The sequence below is a fragment of the Peromyscus californicus genome, unplaced genomic scaffold, assembly GCF_007827085.1.
Source record: "Peromyscus californicus insignis strain IS unplaced genomic scaffold, ASM782708v3 Scaffold_21__1_contigs__length_65335640, whole genome shotgun sequence".
NCBI classification, from domain to species: Eukaryota; Metazoa; Chordata; class Mammalia; order Rodentia; family Cricetidae; genus Peromyscus; species Peromyscus californicus.
Window position 1 is genome coordinate 62,368,754 of NW_026294514.1, and position 20,489 is coordinate 62,389,242.

The following is a 20,489-nucleotide window of genomic DNA, read 5'->3' on the forward strand; positions in this document are numbered from 1 at the left end:
GTCTGTGGTTTGTTTTAAAATACTGTAGTCTTAACAAAGAACAAAGTCTTGACAGTATTAAGTCTGGGATACAGGGATGAGGGCTTATTGGGATGTTTTTCTTATGTTATCTCTAGTTGAAATTATTTTTTTCTGACTAAAGCATATATCATTCTAACACTATCTCTTTATTCATTTATTTATTTATTTAGAGACAGGGTCTTGCTATGCAGCCCTGACTGACCTAGCACTCACTATGCAGACCAAGCTACAGCGGTCTCAGAACTATCAGAACTCACACAAAGTGTCACTATCTTCCCTGTACAGCTTCTTCTTTCATCAGATTCATACCTGTTTTGTTTTAGTTTGCTTGATCAAACAGTAGTCTTCATCTTCAAAATATGGTTCATGGGCTCTTGTGGGCCTTTTAGTACCATTCAGGGCCTATATGGTCCAAACTGTTTTTAGTCATAGTCCAGGGCATTTACACAAACTGACTGTACATTGCCATTTGCAGCAATGGTCTAGAAGCCTTGGAAGGTAAAATATTTCACCTGTACAGGACAGAACAGTCACACTACTCTCCCTACCACACACTGGCAGTGAAAAAAGAGCTAGCTCCATTTAGAATATTCTCACTGCACAAGTAAAATTCATTACTTTTCTATGTCTCAACTCCAAGTATTTGTCTTTGTCACTTATACTTCAGGAGGGAGGAGGATGACCTCTGGAGGAAAAACATGCACACAGAGCTATCTGTGAGCTAAACTAAGAGCATTCTTCTAAACATACCATTTTCATATGAAGAACAGCTGGCACAGAAACCATGGCTATTTAGACTAGGGTATTCAGTACTTCAAGGAAACAATTGACATTGCTTATCACTGATGATACAAGTTGAACATTCATAAAATTAGAACTTTAGAAACCCTGCATCTACTCTATGAGCTTGTGTGTTTCCTAACACTGAAAAGGTTGGAGTAAAAGAAAGCAATGACACTAGCAATATGGTTGTAAAAATACTACACAATGAAATGTACCCACAGTAGAGATTAGCATATCAAGTTAGTACTTTCTACATGGCCAATATATGTTAAAAAGTCATGCCTGGGTAAAAGGTCTATTCTCAGTAGATTTTTATGTAACCTGATTAGCAAAGTTCATCTGATACTGTGTCAGTCTGTTCAGGCTGCTATAACAAAATACCACAGACCAAGTGGCTTAAGCCATAGAAATTGATTTCCCATAGTTCTGAAGGTTAGAAGTTCCAGATCAAGTGCCAGCCAGTCCAGTGTCTGGCGAGGGCTGTCTTCATGACCCCCAACACAGCAGCTGCTTTCATGAAGCATCTTCCACATGTCAGAGGAGAGACAGCAAGCTTTCTGCTGTGTCTTTTTTAAACGGGCATGAACTTCACTGGACCACTGTCCCACTCTTATGGCCGCACAGAGTGTGCATATGCATGTGTGTGCACTGTGTACATTTGTGTGTGTGTGGGCACTCCTGTCACAGTGCACATACAGTGGCCAGAGGACAACCTCAAAAGTCAGTTCCGACCTCTTAGGAGAGACTGAGGCAGTTGGCCCAGAGCTTGCAGAGATACTCATTGCTCGGCCCCACGTCTCAGTCGGAGCACTGGATAATGGTACTCACTGCTGCCTGGGTCACGTGGTTTCTGGGGTCTGAACCCAAGCCCTCATGTCTGCAGCAGCGAGTACTCTTAACTACAGAACCACCTTCTTAACCCAGCAGCTTTCTGCCTCTTCTTAGTCTCCTCTTTTCTCTTTTCTTTCCCATCTCTTCCTTTTCCCCTCTCTTCTCACTCTCTCATTTTTGAGACATTTTCTCTAAGTATCCCAGTCTGTCCTTCAACTCACAAGATTCCTGCCTCAGCTTCTATAATTACAGACCCAACAAGACATTATGAAGCTTCCCAAAAAAGGGCCTTATAAGTGCTGCTTTGTTTCTGCTTTTGATCTATCTATCTGTCTATCTATCATCTATCTATCTATCTATCTATCTATCTATCTATCTATCTATCTATCCATCCATCCATCCATCCATCCATCCATCCATCTATCCATCTATTTATATGTGCACTGGTGTTCTGCCTGTATGTATGTCTGTGTGAGGGTGTCGGGTCCCCAGGAACTGGAGTTATGGACAGTTGTGAGCTGCCATGTGGGCTGGGAATTGAACCCCAGTCCTCTGGAAGATCAGTCAGTGCTCTTAACCACTGAGTCATCTCTCCAGCCCCTGAAGACACGCGTTTGGACTTTCAGTTTACTGATAGCTTAGCGTGTATATTTTACAGGGATCCTAGCCTTCTGGACAGGGAGAAGTTTTCCCTGCAGTATCCCAAAGCTTCTAAGGTTGTAATGAAAGAGTCTGAACTTGCTCTGCCTTCTGATGTATTGTGTATGGCTTTCTCTTGGCCATTTTTAGAAGCCTTCTGGGTCTTCTTCTTGTCTCCCAGATCCTGAAGCTCTATGATGACTTATATGTTAGGGATGACAAGCCTCCACCATTGGGGTTGTGATGAGCTTTTTGCACCTGGAAAGTCCTCTAGGAATGAATGGTTTTCTTCAGCATTTCTTCCCACTTTCTCTGCTTTGGTTTCTGGAACCGTCACAAACCAGATTCTGGGTGTCTCAGATTGGTCCTCTAATTTTCTTTTCTTTGCTTGGAATAGTCAACTTCATTTCAAACCAGAATTATTTCTTCTATCTTGCTTTTAATTTCTAAAAGTTCCCCCTCCCCAGAAAAAAACCCCAAAACCAAAAAACCCCAGCCATTTTAAGGTAGCTAATGTAGCATAGATAGCTTCTGTTTAAAATTCAAGGACAGCTTCTTCTCCTTGTAAGTGTGTTTTGCTGTATTCATTTCAGCAAAGACACTTTCCACTTGGTTGTCTCTTCATGCATGAAGGTGAAACACCTTAGCTGGGCATGGTGACAAGGGGCAGATAAGACCAAGACAGGTGGGTCTCTGTGATCTTGTGAGTTCCAAGCCAGCATGGTCTACATAGCAAGTTTCAGGCTAGCCACAGTTACATAGTGAGACCCTATCTAGGGGAGAGAGGGAGAGGGAGAGGGAGAGGGAAGAGGGAAGAGGGAAGAAGAGGGAAGAGGGGAGAGGGAAGAGGGAAGAAGAGGGGAGAGGGGAGAGGGAAGAGGGAGAGGGAGAGAGAGAGAAATCCGAAATGCATCTAAGCTTTACTGTACTGTACCGGACAGAGCCAGGTGGCTGGCTGGAAGGTCCTTAAGGATGCTGAGTGTTTATTCTTCATTATTCAGATTCCTCAGAGAAAGGTGTTCCTACCTCCTGATTCACAGAATATAGGCCTGGCCCCTAGAATTCTGGAGTTGAGATTCTTTGCATTTGGATGCCAAGACTTACTCCAATGCCCCTGAGGAACTGTACTATCCAGAGTGGTGTCCCTGTTTCAGACACACCTTCATTGCATTATCTATAGAAAAATAAATCTCTAGGTCTTTTGCTAAGACCCAGAGGGGCAATCTTTTCAACGAACTTTCTACCGATGTTGATGTCGGCCTCACTTCCCCCAGCCCTCCCCCACTTCCAGAGTTATCTGGTGCTGTGAACCTCTGAGTTTTTGTTTCTTGGCTTCCTCGGTTCCTGGCTGAGGATTAGGCTTTCTCAGGACTGCTCAGTCAGTTACCACTTATCCATCTGCTCCTGGCTCCAGGGTTTTGTTGCTGTTGTCTCCTCTCCCACTCTCTTTGTCCTTGTGGGTTTGTCTTTTTTCTTTTCCTTCTTTCTTTCTTTCTTTTTTTTTTTTTAAAAAATCTCTTTACTGTTATTTTAGTGAGGTTTTGGGATGGAATAAAAATCAATGTGGTTATTTAATTTTCCATCTTTATTTGGAACCTCTTTATAATTAAGCATCTTTTTTTTCCACTTTCATTTATTATTACAGCATATACATTTCCCATGTTCTTTCATGGTGTCTGTAACCAGCTTTGCAGAAGTCTGCACTGAGTAAGCCCCATGTCCTCCAACATGACCCTGCTGTGATGGTTACAGCTGCTCACTATGGAGAGGACTGGTTTTCTCAAGTGTCATCTTTACCCATCTTCCTTCCTCCTTGTGTATAGGAGTGCTTGCTGACACCCTCTATCATCAGTGTTTTCCTTACCTCACGCTAGGACTGAAGTGCTCCTCTCCTAATCTTCCTTAGTCTTCCTGTTCCAGCCATCTTCCTCAGGACACACTAGAGGAACACAGACTACCACAGCTCATTTAAGCCTGGCTTCCCATCCTGTTCTCCAGAGGCATATCCATCCTCACTGGTCCATCTCCTACCCTAAGCTCCCACCCCTACAATTAGTGCTCTCCCTTAGCTGGTGAGTCAGTAGAGTCAGTCAGGCTAGAGCCCTTAGACTTCTTCCTACAACAGTACCTACCCGAGTCCTTCTGCATCTGTCCACCATAAGACTCCAGGCTAGTGCAGGCATACAATGGGTGCTAACACAGGATGGGACAGTAGTAAGCGGAGAATGAATGCCAAAGTACAAGTTGTTACCTTGCCTTCAGGGGTCAGCTTCCAGATCACAGAGAAGGTCAGCTTGTCAGTCATGGGGTTGAGGCTGCACAGTTCCTCACACAGAAGTCTGGGAAGCATGGGGACCACCTGTAAACAGAGGAGAGTTTCTGAGCATCCTTGGCCAGCCTGCAGGAGTCTGTCTTAGGCAGCCCAGAGGTAGAGTTTTGGTGATCAGCTTGAGCTTCCAGAGTAAGCTGAAGGTGACAGAGCTTCACTTCTAGAAGCCTCTGCAGAAAGAGCACACTATCTCAGGCTCTGCCAAAGGTTCTCATGTCAAGGGAATGTCAACTGGGAAGCAGGAAGAGTAGGTATTAAGATTGTGGTTACAGTCCAACCTCTAAATCTCTAGGTTCTGCCAAGGCTGGAAAGGTTTCTTCATTTTTAGAATTGCATCTGTAGGGAATACATATATACACTTTTTTCCTGTCATTATTCCCTAAGTAACAGAATATAATACTGTTTATGAGTTATCTGGAGGTGATTTGGAGTCTATGGGAGGAGGGAGCTGGAGAGATGGCTCAGCAGCTATGGGAACTTGTAGATGTAACCAACCGTCTTTTTGAAAAAGAAACACAGAACCAATGCAAAGAAGAAAGCCAAGAGGTCAGAGCTAAGAGTTGAAACCTTACCCTTCCTCCTGCGGTGGTCCTACCTCTCCGAACCAGAGCAACTTTCTGTGTTAAAGTCTTTATGTAGAGTTTCTGTTCTGCCTTCTCATTGGTTGTAAACCCAACCACATGACCACCTCATCACGGCCTGTCTGTATAGACCTCCAGGTTTTCTATGATTGGTATTGAGATTAAAGGCATGTGTATCCAATACTGGCTGTATCCCTGAACACACAGAGACTTACCTAGCTCTGCCTACCAAGTGCTGGGATTACAAGCGTATGCCACCACTGCCCTGCTTTCCTATGGCTTGCTAATAGCTCTGACCCCCGGGCAACTTTATTTATTAACATACAAATAACATTTTAATACAAATAAAATATCACCATAGGAACTTGCTGCTCTTGCAGAGGAACGAGGTCTGGTTCCCAGCATCCACATAGTGGCTCACTTCAGTTCTAGGAGATCTGATGCTCTCTTCTGGCCCCTATGGGCACCAAGCATGTACATGGCATACATATATTCATATACATAAGATAAAAATAAATACTAAAAGTGTTTAGGGGAGGTTTTGGGGTATTACTATTCTGATTGAACAATGTACTTAAGAACTCAAAGGCAATATAAACTCCCCAGAGTCTTATCAAAGTAAAATCATCAGTTATTTAATTTAGTAATTGAGCATATCATAAATTACAAAATTATATTGAGTATAAACAGAATAATAAAGTATAACTATGACAATTGAAGTTCATAAATTCAGGTTCATAGATGAACATTGGCCAACCAATCACCCATTTTGCGATATTTCAAAAAATGCACTATTTTTTGCGCGTGTGTGTATGTGTGTGTGTGTGTGTGTGTGTGTGTGTGTGTGTGTGTGTGTGTGTGTGTGTGTTACATACCATGGTGCATATGTGGAGGTCAGTGGACAATCTGGGGGAATTAGTTCTCTCTACCATGTAGGTACTAGAGACTGAACTCAGATCATCAGGCTTGGCAGCAAGCACGTTTTCCAGAGTCAACTTACCAGCCCCATTTGGCAGGTTTTTAAGCCTGATGATTTCTCTTACTTACTATCTTTTAATCTCACAATAAATGAATCTTGCTGGTTATGGTAGCACACACCTTTAATACCAACACTTAGGAGGCAGAAGAAAAGGCAAGAGGATCTCTGTGAGTTTGGGGCTAGCCTGGTCTACATAGAGAGTTTCAGGCCAGCCAGGGTTATATAAACAATCAAAAACAAACAACCACAACAAAACCCTACAACTGATCATACTGTAACAGAATAATCTGTTTTTAATATACTTTGAAATGATGACAGCTGTCACTGAAATTATTTGTATTTTCCATAATACCAGAAACAAAATTAGTATCTCTCCCTGCTTCCCCCACCAAGATACTTGGCCCTCTCCTCCTCCTGCCTTCAGATCGATTCCTTCTCCCATATTTTTCTTGATTATAATATTATCACTCACTCTCCCAAACTCAAATTGCATTATAAGCCATTTCTTTCCCACATTTACTGTATACTAACTTAACATACACTGTTGAATTCTGTGCTAATTCACTAGAAAGGGAGAGTTGTTACACTATATTTACATAAATTTAGCAAATTTCTTTATTAGTAAAATCAAAACAAAGCTCAGCGGTTTCTTTCATTATGTGAAGTTTCTGTACTGTACTATTTCCATAGAGAACATGTCCTTAGTATGGAAGAGGACATTCAAGAACCCATGGCCTATATCAGTAACAAAAAATTAATAGTTGTTAATATACTCTATAGCAGTATTCTAGAGGTTTTAAACCTAGGCAAAATCCAATGACTACTTGAAAACTTCTGGTAACAGCTTCTATATGAAAGTGTTACTGAAGTTTCTCTTCTTGTTGCCTGTTTTTTATACCATCAGCCCAAATGACACACTATTTGCAAGTCCTGTGTTGCCCAGGCTTGTCTCAAAGGATGGCTTTGCTAAGGATGACTTTGAACTTCTGATTCTCCTGGCTCCACCTTCTGAGTGTTGGGATTACAGGTGTACATGGCTGGCCATACCTGGTTTATGCTTGCTGTGCTGGGGATTTAACCCAGGGCTTTGTGCATGTTAGGCAAGCTATATCCTCAGTGCCCCCACTAGCTTTATTAGTAGTAAAGTTAAAATGTGTTCTAAGGGGCTGGAGAGAGAGATAGCTCAGTGGTTAAGAGCACTGGCTGCTCTTTGAGACAACCCAGGTTCAATTCTCAGCATCCACATGACAGATCACAGCTGTCTGTTACTCTAGTTCCAAGGAATCTGGTTCCTGCATACATACTTGCAGGCAAAACACCAATGTATATAAAATAAAAATAAGTTATTTCAAAAATGTTTTCTAAATATATGACATTTTCTTGTGTGTGTCAAGTATTTTATAAAATGTTGCAACTGTGGCTGGAGAGATGACTCAGCAGTTAAGAGCACTGGCTGCTCTTCCAGAGGACCTGGGTTCAATTCCCAGCACCCATATGGCAGCTCACAACTGTCTGTAACTCCAGTTCCAGGTGATCTGATACCCTCACATAGACATACATGCAATGTGCATGAAATAAAAATAAATAAATTATATTTAAAAAACAAATGCTGCAACTTCACCTACATCATCACACTATAGAGTTTCTGTGTCATACCGTTTTGTGAATGAATACAAAGATGTCACATAATTTGAACTATGCTATGAACTGAATTGTACCTACCTATTTATATATTGAAGTTGCACTCTCCAGTTTGACAGTATTTGGAGATGGGGTCTTTGGATGGTTACTAAGGTTAAATGAAATCATAAAAGTGGGACCTAGTTATAGAAAACTGAGATGTTAGAGGAGGAGAGGACAAAGCATATATAGTCCATCTCTCCAGCAGGTGCAGAGGTAAGGCCATGTGAGGACACAGCCACGTACCAGCCAGGAGAGGTTCTTACCAGGAATCACATAGACTAGCACTTGAAACTGTGACTTCAAGCTTCTAAAACTGTGAAAAACTAAAGGTCTGTTGTTGAAGTCACTCAGTCTGTGGTGCATTATCATGGGGCTGAGCGAAGTTCAGTTATGGTTTCTGGGTATGCATTCTTGCTTTCTTTTCTGGGTTCCATAATCAGATGACGACACCAGATGTTCTATGGAAACTGGCTGCTTAACCAGCATGCTTACTGCAATGATTAGTCCAGAGCTCAATCTCTCTCTTTAATTAGACAATATTTTTCAAGGAAATATCATACTTTAAGTCACAAGACTGAGTATCTGATAATGTAACATAACTTAGTACTATGATGCTTTAGTGTTCATAAAAAAAAAAGTCATTGTATTGTGGGCCTAGACTGGACCCTGAAACAGAAAACACTGATAGAAAAATAAGTGAGATCCAAATAAAGGATGAAGTACAGTTAACAGTAGTGTCCCAACGGCAGTCTCTTAGCTCTGATGGACGGTATGGCAATGTAAGATGCTGGCAATGAAGCCTCTCTGTCTTTGCAATTTTTCTGTAAGTCTAAAATCATTTCAAAAGAAGAGCTTATTTTTTTAAGAAGCTACACTTTCTATTAATTGATCTTCCATTATATATTTAAATATAAATTTATACTTATTGCACATACTAAGCCTGATCTATTTTATCAATAAGTACGAGGCTAAAATTTTATGTATGAAATGAAGAGCTGGATGGGGCTCAAGGTCTTCAGACCATCAAGCAGCTGAAGCAATGCAGTGGCACCAGGTGTAAGAAAATAAGGAAGGTTTGACACAGAGACCTCAAGTCAGAGCCTGGGCCCAGCACTTCCTGATGATCCAGGACAATTCTGGACCTCGGTTTTCTTCTAAGTGAAATTGCTCTGAAATGCTCAATAAAAGTAAGTTCAAGGTGTCCAAGTCCCTGTGACTTATTCAGCCTCGGGCCCAGGTACTCCCCTTTATCATCCATGGTTCTCGTGCACGGGCTTCCCACTGCAAGCCCTTCACCTGCCTCGCCTGCTTGCTGCTCCAGCTTGTGCACATGGTGTTCCCATTTTCTGGAACACCTTTCTGGACACTGCTTCAGGCAAACTTTGGCATGTCCTTCCAGATTCTGCTCCTTGCCATTTTCATGGCTTATCCAGACTCCCTCAGGCAGAGAATGTACTGTCTTGCAATTTCCCCTGATCTTTCACAGAGGCTGTGAGGCAGTCCCAAAGAATAAGCTACTTATTCCACCCTCCCTGCTCCCATGCCACTTCTAATGCTGTAACCACAGTGCATCCTGATGCCTTGTTAGGTGCCTCCCCAAGAACATAGAGAGGTCTGGCTTTGTCCCTCTATCTAATACCCCCAACACAGTAGGCACTATTAGTATGTAGATGACTGACCTCTGTTATAAAATCAATAACCTGGGTTTTCTCTGTTTACTGTAACACACACACACACACACACACACACACACACACACACACACACACACACACACAAAACAAACAAAAAAAAAACCAAAAACCACTTCATGAAATCCTTGCTGACAGAATTCTATAGCAGCACCTTTATACAAAAAAGTCCATGGCGGCAACTAGTACTTTCAGTAGAAAGGGAAGAATTTTGGAAACCCTCTGTTAAAACAAAACAAAACAAAACAAAAAAACACTACCAGCACACCCTGTGGCTGCCCAAGGTATCAAAACTGCTTTGCTCCTCCCACTAGTCAGATGCCAAAGAACTCAAGTTTCATGAAGAATCAGTGGTAGTATAATTGTATTTACTTTTTAAGGGACAGTCCTTTTAATAAACTTTCTACTAGATCTTGAGGAAGAAATCAGATGGAATTCAGAGGAAACAGTCCATGTTCATCCAGTTTTGTAAATAGGTGGTTAGGCCTGTGTCTTTCAAAGGAGAAGAAATTAAGAGGTTATGATCACATTTGTGGTTTGGCATATCACAGCATCTCATAAATCCACTGGTCCTCCAGGGGTCACTGTGCATGCATTCCTGCTCAACCCAGAGTGCAGCAGGCTTCCTTGTAGAAGAGGGCTGGTGAGGTGGGCCTCTCTTAAAAGCCACTTTGTCATATGCCTGCCCAGGCAGGTGAGAAGAAAGGTACCCTGATTCCATGTAGCATGTGGGCTGTATGAGTTCTTTCACAGCATCTGGAGAGATTCTGGGCCAGAGTGAGGTGCAGAGCAGCAAGGATAACCAGGAAAGATTTCTTTGTGCAGCACAGGGCCGGTGCCTGTGCTCCCCGGGCCCTGCTATTGTCCTCCTGGCCCCGCATTCATCATGCTCCCTGCTTAGCATGGACCTCCATCACAGTTCCCCGCTGTCCGAATCCCATTGTCCTAACTGCAAATCATTTATCAGTCTCAGAGTCCGCCTTCTTTGTGCTGGGGACACTACTGGCTCAACACTGATGGTGACAGGAAATGTGCTAGGCTGTGTGGAGGTACATGAACAAACGTCCCAGCCCTTGCCATCCCTGACAGCATCTTCCCCAGGCTCTCCTGCAGCAGCTTACCCTACTACCTTCCTCACTCTCCTCAGCAGAAAAACTCAACTGTGTTTCCTATCAGCCATCCTCTTGAGCCAAGTTCGCTAACTTTTCAGGGATGCCTGTATCTCCTGTCTTCAGCCTGGCCTAACAGCCTGGAGCTCTTGCTAGTGAACTCCCTGCTCAGCTGGTTTGATTCCCCTCGGGCAGAGCACAGGAGTGGAGTTGCCCTAAACTCCAGATTCTATTCCTTCCATTGGTCACACTTGAAGTTTCTCAAAAACGGTTTCTGGTTCCGGCTCCTCCCTCCACCCTGGCTTCCTGTCTCCACATGGTCTTTTCTCTTTCCATAGCTTCTGCCATTTCTATACTGTCTGCCTCGAGGGGATACAGAGAGGGGCCTCACTAGAGACGGCCCTAGGCTGTTGGGACTTTCAGGCTTCAAAATTCAGCATGCATCTCTAATCCCAGCCTTGGGAGGTAGAGGCGAGAAGATCAGGGGTTCAAGGTCACCCTCAGCTACATGGGGAGTTTAAGGTCAACCTGGGCTACAAGATACCTTGTCTCAAAGCCAAAACAAACAACAACAAAAAAAATCAAACCAAATCAACCAATCAAACAACTACTAAATGAACAAAACCCCAAGACACAAAACTGAATTTAATAAACCTCATACACAGTTTCAGATATTTCAAGGTAGTAACGGAAAACAGAACAATAGTTTACTTCAGTAGTTTTTATTTTTTAAAATATGGGACACTTTTCAAATTTGCATGTAAGCCTTATTCAAGGTCAGTATTAAATCTCTGCATCCAATTTTTGTATGTATGTTGCTGAAGCAAACATTACCTCCCTTATTTTCTCCAGACTTCTGTATGTTCTTTACTTTTAAGATTTAATTATTTTTATTTAGTATGAGTGATGGTGGTAGTGTTGATACGTGTGTGCATGCGTGTGTGTGTGTGTGTGTGTGTGTGTGTGTGTGTGTGTGTGTGTGCATGAATGTAGCTGGGTGTCTGTGGCTGTGTGCACCTGTGCATGAGCAGAGGCCAGAAGAAGGTGTCAGATCCCTTGAAGCTTGAGTTACAGGTGTTTTGTAAGGATACCTGTCTTGTTAACCTGGGCACTGAGATCTCTGAAGTTTGGTCATGATTATATAGCAAGTGCTCATGACCACAGAGCTATCTCTCCAGCCCATGCATCTTCTTTCTTACTACACCTCATCTAGAGACAACCTGTAATCCTGCTCAGGCAGGTGATCTGCCAGTAACCACTACATTCTTTGTTTTAAGGATGCTATTTATAATAGGTTCAATGAGCTGGATGAGCTGGATCCAGCAACTGGATCTGGGTTTCCTTATGGAGGTCCGGATACTTTCGGTTGGGCCAAAAAGTCTTCACTAAACACTAGACCCATAGGTTGGATATGATGATAAAGACAGAGGCAGGAAGATCCTGAGCTATATAATAAGACCTCGAGTCTACAACAACAAAAACAAAACACAAAAAGAACAGGCTTGGGTCCTCACAATCAGTGACATGGAGTCAAATATTCCAAGAGCTACTAAGGAGGATCTGCTCTCCGCACCTTTCTTGATGTGGGCAATAGCAGTACCTGGAGAAAGAGCTTCTCCACTTCCCCACCTGTTTCCTCTCCCTCCTTCTTGCTGTATGATAGGGACTGCTGGAACTAGGGCTGACCATTCAGCTAGGTACTATAGCACTGATAAGCCCTTTGGAAAGTAGATGAACAAGGGTCTGCCTCTGGGGCAGTGACTCGAAGATTCAAGGGACAGTGATGTGGAAAGGACCCTGGTACTGAAATGTCATCCCTGATTCTGGCTGAATTCTCCTTTATCCAAAGTGCTCAAGTGAGTTTCACCTTAGAAGGAAGGTCACTCAACCGTTCTTGAAACCCAGCATAACCTACAACCCTGAAGGAAGCCCATGCTTCTTAGGTTGCCACTTCAGGTCTCTCTCCAACTTCCCGTCTTGTACCTCAGCCAATCACACTACATGCTGTTCCTCAAACACACTGCTTCTAAATCTAAAGCTTGTATTTATTTACTGTTCATGTGTGTGCATGCCTATGTGAGCTTCTTGCACTACCACAGAGGCCAGGAAAGGAAAGATCTTCTGGAACTAGAGTTATAGGTGGTTGTGAGATGTCAGGTGGGTGATGGGAACCAAATATGGGTCCTCTGCGAGAGTAGTAAGAGCTCTTAACTGCTAAGCCATCTCTCCAGCCTCTGAACACACTGACCAGGACCAGGACTGCAAGACCAGGATTTCTCTCAGCTCTGCATCCCTGACACCTGGCACAGCATTCCTCAGTACTGCGACGTGGTGAAGAACTGGCAGCAGAAAAGGCAGAGAGCTAGGGAATGCTTTAGACCTAAGCCCAAAGCTCAGGCCTGACAGAGCTTAAAGGTTGGCTGTAGAAAAAAGGAGTCACGACAAGACCCTGACTTTCTAAGCATTCTGGATCAGAGCTTGGGAGAGTTGAGGGAACTGGTCATTTAGGTCAATACACCACTGCCTAATACTGCTGGGTGGGGGTACCAACAAGACTATAAAATCTTACATGAGCCTCAGAGAGCAGAAACATCTGCTAAAGCCACAGCGGGCAGGCTGGCCAAGTTCAGCAGTGGGTGAGCCAGGACAGCCCTGTGACCAGTTGAAAGGGCCACAGAAGGGAAGAATCAATCATCTGGGTGCGGAGGGACAGGAAGGATGAGCAGTGACATCAGGCCAGACATTCACAAGTAATGGGGTCTCCACTGCCTGAGAGGTCTGTCTTCTTAAGCTACACTACTGGCTGGCCCCTCAGGTAACCTTCCCCTCACACCCTCAGTGCGCCCCAAGTCCGCAGCATGGCAAGTTGGTGTTTTCTCCTTTTCTGACGACTTGGAGGTTTTCATACCAAGGTAGGCTCAGCTAGCTCTCTGTTCACAGACTGAAGAAATCTAATGGAAATAGATAATATGTTTGACAGCCAACATCTCTGCTTAAAGGGTTTCCTTTTTCATATCAACACTTCCATGAATCCAGAATTTGATCAACTCTTTGCTAGACAGTTTGACATTAACAAAACAGCAACCCTGACAATCTGCTGGTGTCAGAAAGGAACATCTTAAAACTCTTTGGACTCTACATGAAGACAAGGTTCCAGTTCCAATCTTTGATCTCTATTATAAAGCACTACCAATAAAATATCCTCGAGATTTACGGGCGAGCTTTCATTCGAGCTGTTTCACACCTAAAATAACATGCACAGCTGGGCCAGCAGACAGAAAGTTTAGGTTTAGGTTTCAACTGTTTAGGTTTTCCTTTACTTTTAAAACTTAATTCACATATTTGTTCTTTTCTAATTACCTTAAAACCTAAAATTAAATCATATTTCTTTCCCAGAGAAGACATTAGCTGAGCAGATGTCACGGCCTCTGAAATAATAGGTTCGAGTTCAGATACACACTTGTCCCCATCCTAACAGGACCATCTCTGTCAAAAAAGAAAGGGTGGATTTTTAAAATTTAAACAGACTCTATTCAAATTAATCTTTCTCTTGACTATGTTTCCTTGTTAGCAAAAGTCATTGAATCCTTATACTGTGAGTCAAATCCCAACAAGAAGAATTTCATTTACAGCCAGTGAGCCAGGATCTGGACCCAAGATTGGTTCAGTGTATACTGTTCTACTCTCTGGGATCACTCCCCAAACCAAGCTCAGGCTGTCACTCTGACCATCAGTCACTTATAAGTCAGCACCCTAATGAAAAGAAGTCAGAGCCACATTTCCTATAGATGGGAAATCAACCGGAATGCCCATCCCCCTTCCCTGGAGTGACAGAGTTGGGAAAAAATGATTTGGAAAGATGAGAGAACAGAGAATGTACACAGGGAAAGGCAGCTCGCCCAGCTTTTAAGACCTTTATAGGCAAAGTAAAGTGAAAACAGCAGAAAAGTTCCTGGACACAGTCCTGCAAGAAACAAAACCGAGTAGGAAGAAAGGTCAGAGCAGCGGTTCAAAAGCATCAGAATGCACAGCTCCTGCTGTCCAAGGCTGTGGGCCGGCGCCTCGAGCTCCTGCCAAGCTGGAGGCGTGGCTGGGCAGTGAAGGCTCACAGCCCTTCTTTCACCAGCTTTCCACCTTCAGAGGTTAGCAGCATGGCCCCAACAAGCACTCCCAAAGACAGCCACAAAACCAAAGTAAAGGGAACAGAAAATGAAACACTTAGTTATTAATCCAATTTTATTCTTTTGTTTCTAATTTTGAAACTGAATTCCTGGTTATAAAAGGACAACGCAGCTGCAAGACAAGAGAAAGATACCTGCTCAGAGGAAGAGGCTCTAATGGCATCTAAAGTTCTCAGCTCATCAGACCAGAAAGGCAGAGTTAAACTGCTGTAAATGGAGAGTGTTTTACACTTACTCACTTGAAACAGCCTTCAAGTGCAGCAGATTACTTCAAAGATGGAGCTTTCCATCACAACACAAGGGAGCTGGAAGCTCCTCTTCCTTCTTGCAAGTCTGGACCAGGAAAAAGCTGGCTTTGGCCAGTACCACTGTCAGGCAGGAAGTACACATGGGGCACCTTCAGCTTGAGGTTAAGTGGAGTCAGTGTACAAGTATCAGAATTGCATTCTCAGATGGTCAAGCTAAGAAGGGGGGCTTTGGAGTTTAAAGAGACAAAATTGAATAAAGGTTACTCCCCCAAAAGTGGGTGTGCACATAGGTGTACATACACACATACTCCATGTGAGTGCATTTTTTGTGTATGTGAATGCAGACATGCACATGCCATGGTGCATGTCTGGAGGTCGGAGGACAACCTTGAGTGGTGGTCCTCATCTTCCAACTTGCTTGAGACAGGGTCTCTCTTGTTCACCACTGTGTATGCCTCTGTGGCCTGCCTTAATGGCATCTAAACACATAGCACCAAAGGACTAAACCTTTCTGGGGAGCATCAGGAAGAAGGAGTTCAGAGAGCCAGGAATGCATATGTTTTCAGTGCCTTGTTTATTAAATTGTGGAGGGAGCAAGAGAAGCCTTTAATCCCAGCACTTGGGAGGCAGAAGCAGGTGGATCTTTGTGAGTTCAAGGCCAGCCTGGTCTACAGAGCGAGATCCAGGAAAGATGCAAAGCTACACAGAGAAACCCTGTCTTGAAAAAAGAAAAATGCTTGGGCCCAAAGCTATGTGAAAACCTAGACCCTGGAAGACCTCTTTATTGGTCCTCTGCAGCTTCTACCTAAAATAAACAGGGATCTGGAGAAGCAGCAGCCAGACAATGAGGACACACTGTGAGGCAGAGTTCATAGCTTGGTGTTCCTCCTGCCCACAGTGGGGGCACATGGGCAGTTTGTAGTGGAGGGAGACTAGGAAGCTATAGCCCTTTCCTGGGTGATAATGTTTGGAAATTCTCAGAATGTAGTAAATATGGCACTGGTTCCTGAGAGCTGGGGCCAAGCAAGCAATATCCAGCTCCCAGAATACCTTGAGATGGGTTGGCAGGAGCAGGAACAGACATTTTACCTTGGTACAGTCAATGATCAAATACCAAAAGTCATGTTCTAGAGCACAGTATTGGGGAGGGAAGGTTCAAGTTATTGAGTGAATGTCAAGACACAGCCCCAAATAAGAGGAGTCAAAATGAGCAGAGGAGCTCACACCACCAGAGAACAAAAAGGCTGGAAGAACCCATGACCTACAGTGGAGGACAGGGGCGAGCCATGCATGTTCTTTTATGACAGCTATCTCCAGGGCCAACTGCAATGCCTATAGATGCCTGGTGCTTAGAAATTACTTGTTAAAGGGATGGATTCTCATAGTTACTTGCAGGGATGTGCCAGCTACATAGGATGGAACAGATGTATTTATTTCTCCCTCTGCCTCTGTGTGTGTGTGTGTGTGTGTGTGTGTGTGTGTGTGTTTGTGTATATGTGTGTGAATGTGCATACACAACTGTGTAAAGACCAGAGACCAACAAATTGGGCATCACTATCCACCTTATTTTTTGAGATAGAACCTTTCACTGAACCCCAAACTCACTGATTGGCTAGACTTGCTGACCAGTGAGTTCTGGGGATCTTTCTCCCCCAGGTTCCACTTGTGCTAGTATTATAAACACTTACCACCATACTCTGCTTTTATGTGGGTGCTGAGGATTCAAACTCATGTCCTTACGCTTGAATGGCAAATGTTTTACTTATTGAATCACCTCCCAGCCCTGAGAAGGGATGTAATTTCTTCCTTTCATAGCTGAGGTGAGGGACATCTAACAGCAGGCGTGTCCATCTCTTGGGGACTCTGTGGGCCACCTGTAAAGTGCAGGTCAGGACAGGCTTGGACCCATAATTAGAACAAGGGTTGAAACAGTTTCTCAAAGGCCTATTGTTGATAGTGAACTGTCATTCCACTCTGTATCTACTGTGTGAGAGTGGCCACACAGAACACAAAAGATTGGATGTGCTATCCAATCTGTTTGTATAGTTATCCAAACTACACAAAAAGCAGCATCTGGTGTGAGCTGTTTCTTAGGCCCCTCTTTGGAGCAATAGTTTGAAAGCTGATGACTGTTGGAGGAATTTGACAAGGTTGCTCTGAAGATGAGATCTGAGATGAAAGCTTTGGCTTCTTTTAAGAAAATGTGCAGTAACAGAGGGCAAGCATATTCCCAGTGCCAAGCCCATATTTTAGACCTTACCAGATTTGTGAAAAGATTCAGAAAAGACAAGTTCTTCACAAATTACAAACAGAAGAAAGAATACTAAGGGGGAACACTTGGTAAACTCTAGGAAACCCAAAGCTGGTCTGTACCTTCTGGACCAAGTAGACGCTTGTGGCCCTCTCAGCAGCCACCTCATCCAGAGAGGAGCCCTCAGGGACGAAGTAACTCACGTCGGCGATGTGGACGCCCACTTCAAAGGTGCCTGTGAGCAGATAAGAAAGAGCATCAGACTGGTTGGAAGGGTAGCAGAATCTCTCCTGGGATCCTTTCCAAGGGAGCCTGTCACTCTCACAGGCTCAGGCCCTGAAGCATGGACCACTGTTCTAGTCCTGCCAGCTACTTCTAGTTCCTGTGACTAGTGCTGCTGTCACTTTCCTCATCCTACACCAGAAAGATGAAGAGGTTTTTACCGTGAACAAACGAGAGTGCCGTCTTCACAAACTATTTCCCATCTCAAAAGGCTTCTTATCTTGGGGTAAACTCATCACTATATTTGCAAAAGACAGGCCACGTGGGTAATAAATTAATTCTTCCAGGTTACAAGCAATGAGTTGGTTCCCCAAACCTATAAGGCACTGTTTCTGGAAGTTCTGCTTTCCACTGGCCACAGCTCTCAGTCAGCCCTATGCTTGACCTGCCCATCCTGCCCCTGTATCCTCTCACTTAGCCCTTCTGCTGTCATGCTTCTAAACGTGCATTTGGTGATGTCACTTCTGAGCACTTCCAATAGCTCATCCTCTACAATGCCCACCAAAGAGGCAGTATCCAGGTTGGTGGAACTGTCCCTTAGGGCCACAGGAGAAGTAGTTTATAAACTTAAGATTTACTCTTACTTGTCCTATTAATCAACTTTCAAGATGGTATGCCATATGAATATAAATATACATACATGTGGCTATACACACATGTGATACATCCATGGATGTACTTATGTATGTGTTTATGGAAATACACAAAATGGACAGCATCTACAGAGACTATGCTCATAAAACAAGCACTTAGCTTGGAGAAAGATACACTGAAGATACAGGCACAGGGTTGAAGGTGCTTAAACTAAGCACACACCTGGTGCAGTCCCACTACCTCCCATCCCTGTTGACAGTGACTACTCTTGGCATAGGCACAGGACCCAAACAGAACTTCTCTGAGCCTGTTTGCAGGTCCAACATGGACTTCATCCAAGAGAGTCTCTCCTGTGAACCCAGAAACGAGGGACAACATAGCTTGTAGTTGTCAGGAACCACCTTCATCCACATACTCAAAGTAACAAGTCTACGAAATATGGAAAAGTCCAGGGTGACCTCATTTGACCTCCAGGATCCAGTTGAGGTTGAACCTAGTCTATTTGTCTACTTGGCCATTCCTGAGCTAATGAATACTCTTTCAGTTCTGACTCATTGAGAGTCTCATATGATATCAAGGAGCTTATTAGCACGTCCCCATTTGCTCCCTGGGTGACCTGTGTGACCAATCCTAGGGCATCAGACAGTCTTAATTTAAAAAAAAATTACGTTCTTATTTATGTGTAGGTATATGTGTGGGTTGGAGGTAAGCATGCCATGATATACATGTGAATGTTAGAGAAAAACTTGAGGGAATCAGTTTTTCCTTTCACCATGTGAACCCTGGGGATCGAAAACTCAGATCATCAGACTTGGGGACAGGAGCCTTTACTCACTGAACCATTTCACTGGCCCATCAGATATTTTATATGAAACATTTATAGCTTTTTACCAATTTCCTATTCCTCCTCCCTAGGGAGTTTTTAAAAATGGGGTGCTTCAAATGAAGAGTTCAGACAAGGCATAGAATTTATTCTTCAATTGTTCTGACACACAGAGATTCTCCCATTAAGTGTCCTTTGGGTTTTTCTGCACAGCCTTGTAGCCTTTACAAAGGAGAAGCCGAGTCTAAGGCAGCTGATGGCTGCTATTGGGTGATGCAATGACCTTATCTTCCATAGGGAAAAGGCTGGCTGGGGAGCGGAGGGAAAGCAGGCTGATTCCAAGTTGAGCAGCCTCACTCTGCTCCGCACACAGCGATGGTGCTGGGTGCACGCCAGCTATGCTGCATGGGTGAACATGCCTGTTATGGCTGATGCTCTAGGAACTTTACTCCAAGCAACCACAGGCAAAGTCTTAGATGTCTCAGCTTCTAAATTCTGACATTTTAAATATTTAAAACCAACACTTGACAAAGGTAAAAGAGAGGGTCTTCTTTTGAAGTCAGGATCATAATATGTGTGCCTCACAGGTAAATATTGACTCAAGGAAAAGAGAGATGACTATTACATCATGATATAAACCATAATTTTAAACTTGGGCTCTGTGTTACTATACATGAACTTTCTGAACTTAGTGAAAATTGACAAACTGACAAAGAGTTCATTACAGGAGATAAAACACAGTGGAGGCCAATCTAAATATATTTGAGGGACTTGAATTTCGTTCTGAATTCCCTGCAGAGCCTCTTAACCCAGCAAAAGACACCCTCTTATTCTCTGCTTTGGATGTTTTTTATGAAAACCCTAAATAAATATTTTATTACATATATTTTCATAACGTGAACTTGCAGAACTCTGAAGACAGTGGCACTGAAGTTTTAATTCTATGAAAGAAAATATGCACCTCAAAAGGTCAGGCATAGAGTTTGCTGTCAGTACTATGTTTTTAAAATGCCCCTCTTAATGTCTATTAAAAGAATATAATGGGGCTGGAGAGATGGCTCAGCGGTTAAGAGCACTGGCTGCTCTTCCAGAGGACCTGGGTTCAATTCCCAGCACCCACATGGCAGCTCACAACTGTCTGTAACTCCTGTTCCAAGGGATCCAACAGCCTCACACAGACATACATGCAGGCAAAACACCAATGCACATAAAATACAAATAAATAAATTATAAAAAGAATAAAAAAATTTCCCTTAAAAACTAAAAAAAAAAAAAAAGTTTTCTATCTACTGGGGCAAAGGGGGCTCCCATGAGTTTTGAGGAGCAGTGAAACAGAGAGAAAGAATTCTCCAAGGCCATTCATGACCGTCCCAGAGACCACAAAGCTCAGAGGATTACAAACATTCCTTTGAATGACCTGAGGAGAACATCAGAACCTCTTCATTCATGTAAAATACTATTAGA

At 43.3% G+C, this 20,489-nt stretch overlaps 1 protein-coding gene across 5 annotated transcripts in view; it reads right to left on the bottom strand.

The window, feature by feature from the left end:
- The window catches only part of Dis3l2 (DIS3 like 3'-5' exoribonuclease 2), a 330,432-nt gene that overhangs the window by 73,218 nt on the left and 236,725 nt on the right, over positions 1-20,489 (bottom strand). For all 5 annotated transcript variants that reach the window (XM_052750513.1, XM_052750515.1, XM_052750512.1 and 2 more), the window contains 2 exons: positions 17,449-17,561; positions 4,526-4,633 (listed from right to left, as the gene is read on the bottom strand). In XM_052750513.1, the coding sequence (XP_052606473.1) occupies positions 4,526-4,633; positions 17,449-17,561 (221 nt within the window). The remainder of the gene's footprint in view (positions 1-4,525; positions 4,634-17,448; positions 17,562-20,489) is intronic.